This window comes from Platichthys flesus, chromosome 3 (genome assembly GCF_949316205.1).
Source record: "Platichthys flesus chromosome 3, fPlaFle2.1, whole genome shotgun sequence".
NCBI classification, from domain to species: Eukaryota; Metazoa; Chordata; class Actinopteri; order Pleuronectiformes; family Pleuronectidae; genus Platichthys; species Platichthys flesus.
Genome location: NC_084947.1, coordinates 10,171,937 through 10,184,515, shown reverse-complemented (window position 1 = coordinate 10,184,515; position 12,579 = coordinate 10,171,937). Strand labels below are relative to the sequence as shown.

Here is a 12,579-nt window from a genome sequence, read left to right as displayed (position 1 = left end):
GAGGATTCTGTGCTCACGGAAGCGATTTAAATCAATCTCCAGAATAAGCAGCCTGACACCTGTTTCAGCGAACAACAAAGGTCCCGCTCCTCTGATGACGTTAAGCACGTGTGACTGTGTGGGTCGGTTGAGCACAAACACACAATACAATCATCCGGGAACACGGGCTTGCGTTGTACAAGACCTTGCCGGGCCATCTGGTCTGTTCTACCTGCAAAACTGACTTCTGCCGTGAGATGAGGCACCTTCAGCTGGGCTGGACTGCCTCGCTTCGGACAAGCAATCAACCTTCTTCTCACAGCTACCTGTCAGTCCGTCTCAACCTCAGAAACATAGAGATAGATACACAAACACACACAGACACACAGACACACACATATTCCCTCTGTCTCTGTGGCCTGGTTAAAGGTTCTGCCTCAGTGACCAGGTACAAACGTCAGAGCTTCTGTCTGTCTCCTTCACAACAGGATGCACGAGAGTCTCAATTATATCAAAAACGTAAACAAACCAGGCCCAAGGTTTAAATCTACGTGAACCATAACTCCCTCCTGTGCACACACACACACACACACACACACACACACACATATATATATGAAATCCTATAAAACACAGAATTGCGAGGTGCTAAATCTTCCCAGTCAAAAATAGCATAGACCAGCACAACTGTCAACACTCGTAGATACATAACTCAAAAGATATGACGCATTTAATGCACACTGCCAAGCCCCCACCCTTCAGGATGGGTGCATAACTGCAGATTAAAATACACGTGCGCACGCGCTCGCACACACACAGAATTTGATAGTTCCAAAGAGGAAGTGCTGTTGACAGCTGTGAAACAAGTAGACAAAACCAGGCAGAATAACCATGCACACACACACAACACACACACTGGGTTTTTTCAGAAATCCTTCTCCATGGAAAAGACCAGAATAGCACCACGGTGAAAGAAAATCAGGCCATGCCAGGACAAATCCCCTCTTTGTTTTGGCCCCTTCATTTCCTCACACCACAAATAATGAAATGACACAAGTTTCCAAGAGCCTACAGTGTGAGATGCAGATTTAAAAACACATTCAAAATAGCTGATTAGATGATAATCAAAGAGACATCTCCATTATGTGTCAATACGTGGTTTGGTCTTGACAGACACAGACTCCACATAGATTGGCGCCAAGTTATCATTTAAAATGTTTGTAAAAACGAATTGCTGCTCTAATTGAAGTAAAGTATTTTGGATGTGCATCATTAGTGGAGTGCCCCATGCAAATGTTGAACTATCCTGTTTAATGTGCATCCCAAGAGTGAATCATGCAACTCTAAAACATCCACGGTTTGAAATTTGACTATCAAAAAGGCAAAAATCGGTGTCATCTAACATAAGTAGTCTTTCACGCTCACACACACATTGTGGGTGAAAATGTGAAAACTAAATGATAAAGACTTATCTATACAAATTTGATAGTAAAACACAGAAGTGGAGACATACACTGAGTTATCTAGCACACGTACATACGACTGTCCTTTCTGCACAGCATCAAGCCTCTGATGTTTCATGAAGTCCTTGAATGAAATGCCAACAATTTTTTAAAAATGACTGCAGAGGCAACACGGTCTGTTAGACCAAATCCCTGAAGAGTTGGATTTTCTGTGTTTCCTCCTCAGCTCGGTATCCCTCCCGGTATCACTGCATCATCACAGCAAGGAAGTGCTGGAAAAGTGCTCCACAGGGGCTTCTACAATGAACTGACAGTGATGAATTACATTTTTCAATGATTCAACAAAGTTCCTGGCCAGATATCTTTATGTAAAACCGCCTGCCAAATGGCCAAAAACCACTCAATGGCTCCTTTACAAATGAAGTGTTCTTCAATGCATCTACTCACACATAAATTAAGCGCACTGATTCTTCTGCTAAGATTTCCTCTGGTTAATGTCGGAGATTATGAGCTGAACAGATTTCTGCAGCCTGTAATGCAAGGAAATGTCATGACATAGATCTCGCCAAAAATGCTTTTGAATATTTTATTGATCAATAATTAGCAGAGAATGGCTTCCATGATTTACTGCACAAAGTGTTGCTGCTTGCAGGATAACATAGCGGACAAACCACTTTATCGTCCCGTCTCCTGTTCATTCAGTCTTCTATTGGGCTGTGATCTAGCCAGGAGCCATGAATGGAGAAAAGAACAATAACCATAGAAGGCAGATGTAATATGGGACAGACAGGCAGCAGTGCATTGAGACATTGTGTCACATAAACCCATCTTGTATTAATTTCGAAAAAATCGTGCCCCTGGCATTTGAAACGTGTTGACAACTCTGACTGGTATTAATCTGTAGGCTCCGACCAGGCCCCATCTCATTAGGAGAAATCTAATATACTGTATTTCAGTGATGGGTATGAAACCGGTGCCTGTGAGTGCATCAGAGAGAGAGAGAGAGAGAGACAGAGGGAGAGAGAGAGACCGACAAAGAGAGAGAGAGAGACCGACAAAGAGAGAGAGAGAGAGAGAGAGAGAGAGAGAGAGAGAGAGAGAGAGAGAGAGAGAGAGAGAGAGAGAGAGAGCTGAGCCGATGCATTATTTGAACGAGGGTGAGCCGGCGGATGCACTCTGACACAGCATGGCTAAAAAAAAAACAGAGTGACTCGGAAGCGGTGACTTAATCTAGCTGCATAAATCACAGTGACTTTCTGAGTGTAACTAATCAAGACCACACACACATGCATGCTCCCTCACCCTCTCTCTCTCTCTCTCTCTCTCTCTCTCTCTCTCTCTCTCTCTGTTAGAGAATCCATACGAGGCGCCCTCATAAAGCAGAGGGCCATTGCCATGCAGTACACGATGCGGTGATAGCCAAGAGGCAAGCTTCCCCCCCCCCCCCTTCTGCATGCTGATCATTAGAGAGAAAAAGAAGGACGGGGACAGAGGGAGGGAGGGAGGGGGAGAGAGAGAGAGGGGTGAGGCAGTGGTGCCAGCTCCCCAACAGCTCAATAACATTTAATGCCTGGACAGAGCAAGATGAAAAGGTCTGATGGGCACGACTCTTCGTATCACAGGAGAAATGCCGGTTCTGTTACAGGATGCCACAGGTTTTCAGTAATGGCAGCTAAACAATGGTAGACGATGATGATGGCACTTTCTCTTATAGTTTCCATCCTCCATCTTTTTTTTATCTTTGATACACATCTCTCTTTGCCTGTCGATCTCTCCCTCTCTCTCCCTGTTCCATCTTTAGCGGCAACTTAGAGATTAAAGGGGGATTACTCCTGATATGCCAATGTGACACGCCTGCCGCCTGCCGAAGAGAATCCTTATGGATATAAATTATCTCAAATTCTGACAGAGGGGAAATCACTATCTTGTTTGAGTGGCATCTACGTTTGAGAAGCATCACCGCAAATTAGAATCGCAAATCACAAAACCCGCTCATGTACCTGATTCCCACAGTTTTATGTGTCGTTTCCGAGGTCTGCTGAGGAAGTGGGGATGAGGATGGATGGGCGAGAGGATGGAGAGTGAGAGATGGGCAGAATGAGAAAAGAGAAGTATTGTTTTTGGGGTGATAACCTTTTGTTGTGATTCAAAGTACTTGCGGCTAGCAGGGAAATGAACTATTGATTAGAAATAAGGTGTAGGGAGAGAGGGAGCGGAAAAAAGACACAGTGACTGAAACCACACCAGCCACACAACCGCCCACACTGATGCTTTGTCCTCGAGCACACACACAAACACACACCCACACACTCACATGTGCTTGCTTATGCAAAAACACCCCTAACACACTCCTTAAAGGGAGCTGTAACTAACCAGGAACCAGTAAACTATATGCATAGCCTTCACTGACTATTCTACTAATTGAACACCACTCACTGGCCTGGTTTCTACAACAGGGTCAAGGAGGAATCGCTGTTTTTTCTCATTATCCATGTCACTTACTTTGCTCCACAAACATATATCTGGGATTTGAATGGATTATGTTGCAAACTGGAGGTGATTTGAGGGCCTCTCTACGTCTGTAAATCCTGTGTCAGTACAGCTTAATTTGGCCCCCTTACTCTTGAAATACTGTGTGGTACAATATATCTATCCATTTTTATGTCTACTATTCCCTTTGAATATAGGCAGATAGATAAACACAAACACTGAGGACGACCAGGAGCTCTGTGTATTTATGTTTGCTATTGAGACCTGCACAATTTGCTGGTGTTGTATTCTTGGGTTAGGGTTAGGTTGATGAACAATCACAATGAAGGAGACTTACAGCAAAGCTCAATATCAGCATGTTACTGTAATAGATTCTTGTGAAAAAAAAGCTTGGCTAAGCTTATATGTAGCCTGGAGCGAGTGAGACACCATGTTTGAAAACAATAGAGTCTCAGTAAGCAGAGATGTACAGAACAGAGAGCAGGCAGCGCACATACAGGGAACCTTGACCCACTTTCAGCAGCTGACAACAACCTTGGTGCAGTTAGCCAACATCGCTGCAGATCCCTGAGCCTAAAAATGTCTCACAACCGAGGGGTTTTAGTCACATGGCGAACACTCTTATCTAACTTACAGTTGGTGAGCAGGTGAAGTTTTGTTGTGTCCTGCTGTGGGACTATTGGCGAACATGTGGCTGCTGCTGGGATCACACCACTCAGTCACTGGGTGATCTGTCTAAACAGTGGATTACTGTGCCACCCCCGTAGGGCCCACAGCCCCAGCCTGCGGGCTTCTGCGCATGTGTGGCTTTGCTAACACACCAGCAGCCTCCCTGCTGCTCTGCGCCAGAATTTCTGCATAACCCAATTTTCTAAATCTCAAAATAAAATCCACAACAATCGAGTTTGACTATCACTTCCTCACTCGCATATTCTGTGGATGATGTTCGGTTCATCTGTGAGCTCTCCAGCTGGTTTGATTGACAGGCGCGCGAACAAGATGATATGCATTCTCTGCCAACTTGACCTGTGTAAATCTCATACATTTGGTAATGCTGCTGCTGCTGCTGTTGTGAGCCTGATATGAAGCATCAGCTTGGTCTACAGCCCAGTGAAGACATTGGACTGATCCAGCTCTTGGCCAGTTGGACTCAGGTAGCCTCTAGGTGTGCTCTGCAAATCCAGCAAGCCAGGGTCTAAACGGATCCAACAGGTCAGTCCCTTGCTCACTGGCAGCATAAGTGGGTTAGATTGATAGTTTATAATGTGTCACATACATGTTCTTTGGAGTGCATGCGTGTGTCTTTTAAAATATGGATGACACTTTAACTATGCAACATGGTGAAAAACAGTCCAGCGTTGTCATCGTCCTGCATGTGTGTGTGTGCGTGTGTTTGTGTCACTGTCACTGTCAGTCTTGCAGCTACCCAATGCTCTCTCTCTCTTGTCTTTGCCCACCATTGAGTGGTGCAATTATTGTGTCTGCAAACACGATACAATGCATTATCTGCCAACTCAACCTGCGTAAATCTCGTTCATTTGGTAATGCGTCTGCTGGGACCCTGATATGAAGCATCAGCTTGGTCTGCAGCCCAGATGAGCCATTGGCCTCTGTCTGTCGGCTATAGTCAGAGTCTAAATGGATCCAACAGGTCAGGCCTCGCTCGCTCGCTGGCAGCATAATGTACTGGGTTACGTTGGTGGTTCATAATGTCTTACATATTGTACATGCTTTAGAGTGCCTGTTCAAATATGGATGAGACCAGGGCTGTGCCAGGTTGTGAAAAACAGTTCAGCGTGAAGAGTTGTTCTTCCTCCTGCATGTGCATGTGTGTGTCTCTGCCCATCGCTGTCAGGCATGCACCTACACAATGCCCCCTCTATTTTGTGTGCCCACCACCACCACCTCGCGTCCTCATCCTGCAAGACACGCAGTCCAGCGTCATCCCCCTCTCTCTCCCTCTCTATGTCTCTAACCTATAGCTGGAGCCGGGGGCGCTCCTACATCGCTCCCTGATGTCGACATCACACTCAACACAACAGTGCCACACTTTGCCGGTGGTGGTGGAGGGCAAAAAAAAGACATTATAGGGCATTAAACGTGTTTTTTCCCTTCTCTCCTCCTGGCACTGCAGTGGCTCACGATGTTAGACGCTAATGTCATTATGCTTCAGGAAAATCCATTTGCAGAAAATGTCCCACCATGCTGGGCAACATCACACCATCCCAAACCACCTGTTTTTTCGCGCATGGTGTGCACATATAGCCATTATTTTGCAGCCTCCTGTAAAGGATTCTGTGGAAGTGAAGCCCCTTCCCTTGACATTGCCCTCCTCAGATCCATATTTACAAACACACTGACTAAATGACAGTTACATTACGCCACTGATGCTCAATAATCCCCTAAACTTAAAGGGGAAACTTCGCTTGACATCATGCCCACAATGGCGCAAAGGATTCGTCAATTTGTGGATGTGCCAAAGACTAAACTCGAGTCTCGCATCTACATCCTTCATCCGGAGCAACAAGCCCCAGTAATAACCACAGGGTGTCAAAGAAATCGCCATCAGAGCTGTGATTGAAGCGTCGCAGCGCAGATCGAGGCTGAGACCTCCAATCTGTTGGCTGAGAGACGCGCACACAGCCTCATTGTGCCCCGGAGAAGAAAGCGCAGGAACTCACCGATGTGGATGATTGAATCCGAGAGCACCGACTTCCACTTCTGGCTCCAAAACACGGCGGCGAGCAGCATCACAGCGGAGGTAACTTTCATGATGTCCACATGTACGTCCCCCTCCCCAGAATCAAGAGAAATAAAAGAGAATCACGGCTCTGGGAGTGAGAGCGAGTTAAAATCCCGAGAAACCCGGAGCTCCTGTTTTTTTAATAGTCCATCAAGGAAATTCCCTGTAATCTGGCTCCTTGATGTGCTCTTCACTGGACGATGAGGGGGAATCAGCAGAGATCCCCGGGTACTCACACACACACTGGCACCCTGTTGAAATTCTCACCGGCATGAAATCATATTGTTGGGCGAGCGGAGAGAGGCGCGGAGCCGCAGAGGAAACGGAACCTGCATCCAAACGCCGACGCGTCGAGGCGAAGTGAGGGAGCTGGAAGATGTGGCCGCTGGTTTGGAGAAATAAATCGGAGCCCCTCCAATATCGTCAGCAGGGGGGGGGGGGCTAGTTACCTTGAGAAGCGGGTCCTGTTGTAATGACCCCGAGAATCCCAGGCTCTCAGATCTGGCGACGCAGTTTCCCCCCTGCACCAATCACCAAATCACCAGCAGCAGCAGCAGCGGACCAAGCCAACGCCAAAACTTCCATTTTTCCCCAGGGGCTTTTTATCTTTCCTCCCCTTGGCCCCTCTTTGGATCTATCAGCCTCCAGATTACGCAGACATCGACTTAAGTTAGAGAGGAGAGACGTGCCACATGATGAAAAGCCTTGTCACATGGCACCAGCCACAGAGAGGAACCGTATTCCGAAATTGTCTCTAGTTTCCAGTGGAGAGGAGAGACAGAGCCCGATGGAGGGGAGCTCCGAAACACACGCGTATTTTCTGCGTCAGAATGGAGGAGGAACAACTGTGAGCGAGGAAGGATGAAGAAAACAATTACAGAGGGTGCGCGCAACGACTCTCGGCGCTCAGCACTCCGTATGCGGGTACTCGCGTCAGCCTCGGCTCGCACGTTGGCTGGTGAAGAGGAGGTACGCCGCGTCCATGTGGGAGAGAGAGCGAGAGAGCGAGAGAGAGAGGAGGAAGATGAGGAGGAGGGACAGAGAGAGATAGGGAGGAGACCCAGGAGAGAGAGAAGAGGAAGAGGCAGCAACTATGAGCAGCAGTTGCCAGCCGGGGCGTGCATCTACCGTCTGGAATTACCTTGGAGAGGGAGAGATGATATGTGGCTCTGTGGGCAGCGGAGGATGGGGGGGGGGGGGGGGGTTCCAGCAGAGAGGTAGATAGAGGTAATCTGCCAACAGCAGTCTCTGCCACGGGCACTTCAGACCTCTCATTTCAACCAGAGCTGCCGGTCATGGTTTCCAGTTGCCTCCCAGTGAGGTTATCAGGCTCTTCCACCGAGCTCTGATTTTAAACTGTTAAAACCAGCAACACATGTCCGTGGACTCGACTCTGTTGTTGTGCGATACGAAGGAGAATCCTCATCCTCCCTTTAAACATAGTGTTGATATAGTTCGCCTCAAATATTGGGAGAGGGTCCTTTCATCTGTCAAACCCTTCCCTGTATCCATCCATCACCCGTCCACTCGTCTCTCCATCCTCTACACACAGGCCTGTTTCTCTCTCCCTGGAACTATCCTCCCATCCTTTTGTCCGTCTATTTTATCCACATAACCCCCCCCCCCCCCCAGCCCCCCGCGCTCTCCTCCGTTTATCCTCCCCTGCCTCCCTGAAGGGCTCCAGTCCCCAGGGTTCCTTTTAATCTGCCCCAGACCTTGGATTAGGGATTAGGAGCGTCGAGATTCTCCGGCTACCATTGGAAGGACTGTTTTGTATGCATTCAAGGAACGGGAGATTAAACTGACAGTGATACTGATGCTGTGAAAGCTGCTCTCACTTCTGTTTTTTTCTGTTTTTTTTTTTATGCTATTGATTTATTATTAAATGTTTATATAACCACTCACACTGAAGGGGGAACATCTCGTTCCGCGAGTGAGCTGAAAATACTGAGATAAGAGAAAGCAAAGGTGATCTAAACCAAAAGAAAAATATTTCATAAGATCAAGACAGGACCAGTGATACCAGTGACATACAAAGAAGTACGTTTTCTTTTTTCATCTCTTAAAGGATAAAGATTAACAAGTGACAGATTTCTGATTCTAGCCCCGTGATGGTCATGGATGCGTTTTAAACCTCTAACTCGTACGGTAAACACACACAAATATACTCACACTTTGAATTTATGGCTCTCTGACATATTCCTACTCAAACGCTTGCATATAAATCAATGTGTAAGCACAATCTTTAATTCACTTTCTGGCAGAAATACAGCTTCCTAAAACCCATTTAGAGGTTTGCATAATTTGATACAACAAATTTATAAAACCCATCAATAGAAAGGGCTCGACCTTCCGTTAAATGTAGCAGAGTTTAGTGTCATGAAGTAGTCGGTGCACAAAAAACAACAAGTGGATTCATCTGTTGCTCTTGAAGGCTCCAGTAAAGGAAGACCTTGGTTTTACTGTAAAAATGTCGAACATGTTATATCTGAACTGCTGCTGAGCAAAAAGCCTGATAAAGTGTAACCTCGAACAGCACTCAGATGATTGCATCCCCCTACAACACAGTTCATGCATTTCTGGATATCACCTATTTGAAAGAGGGAGAATCTTGCACCAGATGGGCAGTGGGCTCGCCGGCCTCCGTATCTCCGCTGTGTGTGTGTCTGAAGATTGATCCTTCAGTGTAATCCCTGTTTCAGTGGTGAGCTGAGGACGGTGTGGATTCTGATGAGTGGGTGTGTATGCTCTGACCCAGCGATACACATGTAGTGGCTGCCAGTGGACTACAGACAGCTCAGGCCTACGCTGTGTGACTGTGGGCGTTAATGCTGTCAGTTTACAACCACCAATTTCTAAAATGTCGTTTCAGGACGTAGGGGATTTGCAGGATTATATCATTCATGAAAAGTGGATGGATTTTCCCCCGAGAATTGGAAAAAAACGGAAAGCTGACTTCACATGGTAGCAAGTGTTTTGTCTACTTTACATGCCAATACCCCTGATTATTTACCTCGCTGTTAACTTCCTTTTGGAGTGCCACTGCGTTATATATCTAAGGGAATCATTTGAGAATATGAATGCGTTTCGATAATCCTTAGAATCTCATCGTCTGGTACCTGAGATAATTCAGGGAAAACAAGTTATAAATGCCTTACAGCGATATTTAACTTTTAGTGAGCTGCTTCACTGTTTGGTACACACTCACCTGGGGAGCCGTTGTCCTACGAGAAGTTTTACCCCGTTTAACTTTACACAAATTTAAAATGGCAAAATGTTCTTCATAAAAAAAAAAATAGAACTACAGACACTGAATAAAAGCTGTTGAGGTTCAAAAAAGGATGAGGTTCAATATTGGATATAGATAGACAGATTGGTTTTTATTTGCCTAATTAATTGTTTTGAGGATGTAATTTAAATGAATAAAACTGGTATTTCTGCCATTCCCTCTACATTTGATAAACCATAACGACACTTAAGATTTAGATTAAGATTAAGATGCATTTATTTGTCCCAAACACATGCATAGACATGCAAAGGCACACTCATGCAGGTAGGGAAACTTAACCTCTGCTTTTAACCCATCTGGTGCAGGACACACAGAGCAGTGAGCGGCCATGTACGGCGCACAGGGAGCAGATGTTGGGGGAGTAAGGTGCCTTGCTCAGGGGCACTAGACAGGGTAGGGAGACTGTTGGATTTTTTGACAGATCAATCCAGGTTTGTCTTTTGTTGTCTCTCCATGGAGTCGAACCAGAGACGAACCAGAGACCGTCTCTGCCCATAGTCCAAGTTTCTGCCACTAGACCATCGTTTTTAAACATTATTGCAATTTGATTTACAATGAAAAGCAAAAACAAAACATTTACAAAAGTATAATCTCTGAACCCATGATTCAAGGGCAGGAATTACAGGTTGGGTCACTCAATGAAATGTCTCCTAAGTGAATCCAAAGATTTGTTGGTTTTTAGGCTCTAGGTTATTGTCATGCTGAATGGTGAACTGTTGCCTCATAGTAAACGCTGAGGAGGTTTTCTTAAAGAACTTCTCTGCTGGCTACATTAATCCTTCCTTCCATTCTGACCAGGTTTGCAGTTCCCGCTGCTGCATAGCATGATGCTGTGATCCCATGTTTCACTGAGGACAGCGTCTGCGGTTCGTCAAGCGTTGGATTTTGTTCTCATGCTGTCAGAGTCCTTTGAATGTCATTTGGCGAACTGCAATCAGGCTGCCATACACCTTCTATTCAGAGTGGCTTCAGTCCGGCTGCATTAACATAACGTCCTGACTGATAAAATGCTGCTGGGATGACCGTCCTCCCGACAGGTTCTCCCTCTCTACGGAGGTTTCTGAAGCTTGTTCAGAGTGACTGTTGAATAATTGGTCCCCTCTCTAAACAAAGCAAGGTCCGAGAGAGTCCTTGTGTTTCCCAACATCCTCTATTCCACAGCAATTGAAGCCACTGTGCTCGGGGAACACTAACCTGTGTAGAAATCATTCCAATTTAATACCCTTTCCCTGATCTGTACCGAGTCATAATAATATTGCATTAATTTTATCCTTGGATTTCATGGCTTGGATTTAGTTCTGACGTGCAGTGTGAATTATGGGACCTCATATACACAGGCGAGTGCATTTCTTAACTATGAAAAATCCATTTAATTTGTCACAGGTAGATTCAATCAAGCTCTGGACACGTCTCAAGGATAAATAAAGCAAACAGGATTCTCCTGACCACAATTTGCAGTGTCACAGAAAAGGGTCGGAATTTTAATGTTAATAAATTTGCAAAAACCTCCAGAGACATGTTTTCACTTTGATCATTGGGTCCGGATTGTGGATTTCAAATTTCCAATGAAGTTAGCAGAAAGAGAAAGGGTCTGAATACTACCTGAAGCCATTTATGTAATTAAGCCAAGTCATTAATGTGACATATTTGTTAATTAATAGTTTTAATTAGAGGTGTGAGCAGGAAAAAGATCAGCGCCCACAGAAAGCCTTTATAGACTGAAAACTGCACAATTTCAATTGCATACAATATCATTAAGTAATATTAGAGTACCATCTTAGTATTTCATCTTTGCTGTTAACATCCATTGAATAACGAATGACTACCACAACGAATATATATATATATATATATATTTGTGAAATAAAAAGGTACATTAGAAGTTCCTTTGATCATGAAAACATGTCCCCTTGGAAATGTTTATGGGTGTCCAAGTGTACATGACATTTTTATTTAGGTGCTATAAAGGATTTACATCAAACCCTTTGGATCAGCTCACAAACCTAAAAGTACACACTGGCCAAAGCAGACAGACATCCACATATGCCTCCGGGAGGCGGAGAGTAATTCAGGTGTGAGCCGGGCGGCTTTTAGTGTGTATTACCATCTCTCAAAGACATTGTCTGTCACGGCAAGTAAAAGTAGATGGAGGTCTGCATCTGTTTATTCATGTGGACATGGATGTGCATGTGAGTTAATGTCAAGATATTTTTCACTTTGCATAAAGTAACCATGTCTCTTTCGATATGGCCGCTGAAGCCATTAAATGAGCTGCGGTAAACGCCAGCATTACTGTGTTGAAAGCAATACCTGTTATCATGAGTGTGTGTCCTCTGTCTGAGTCTGTTTGTGTGCTTGTGTGTTTGTGTGTTAGCTTGTGCCTCCAAACAAAAGAGCAGACAGAGATTGTTAAGGCTGAGTACCAGCAGGCACTTTCAAATGGCCACTAACTATCCACAGTTGTTTGAATGAGGCGGATGTTACTTTAGCTGGTATTAATACAATAAGCACATTACATCAGAAACAAAATTATCAAAGGGGTATTAAGTGGTTTATTAATTTTCTCCATTCAAAGAAAATACTACTTTTCTCAAAACACTTTATGTTAGAGAACA

At 45.0% G+C, this 12,579-nt stretch overlaps 1 protein-coding gene across 1 annotated transcript in view; it reads right to left on the bottom strand.

The window, feature by feature from the left end:
• The window catches only part of grid2 (glutamate receptor, ionotropic, delta 2), a 425,270-nt gene extending 417,717 nt beyond the window's left edge, over positions 1-7,553 (bottom strand). Inside the window, exon 1 of the mRNA XM_062385076.1 lies at positions 6,614-7,553. Coding sequence (XP_062241060.1) covers positions 6,614-6,704 — 91 coding nt within the window. The 5' untranslated portion in view covers positions 6,705-7,553. The remainder of the gene's footprint in view (positions 1-6,613) is intronic.
• Between the last annotated feature and the right edge of the window lie 5,026 nt (positions 7,554-12,579).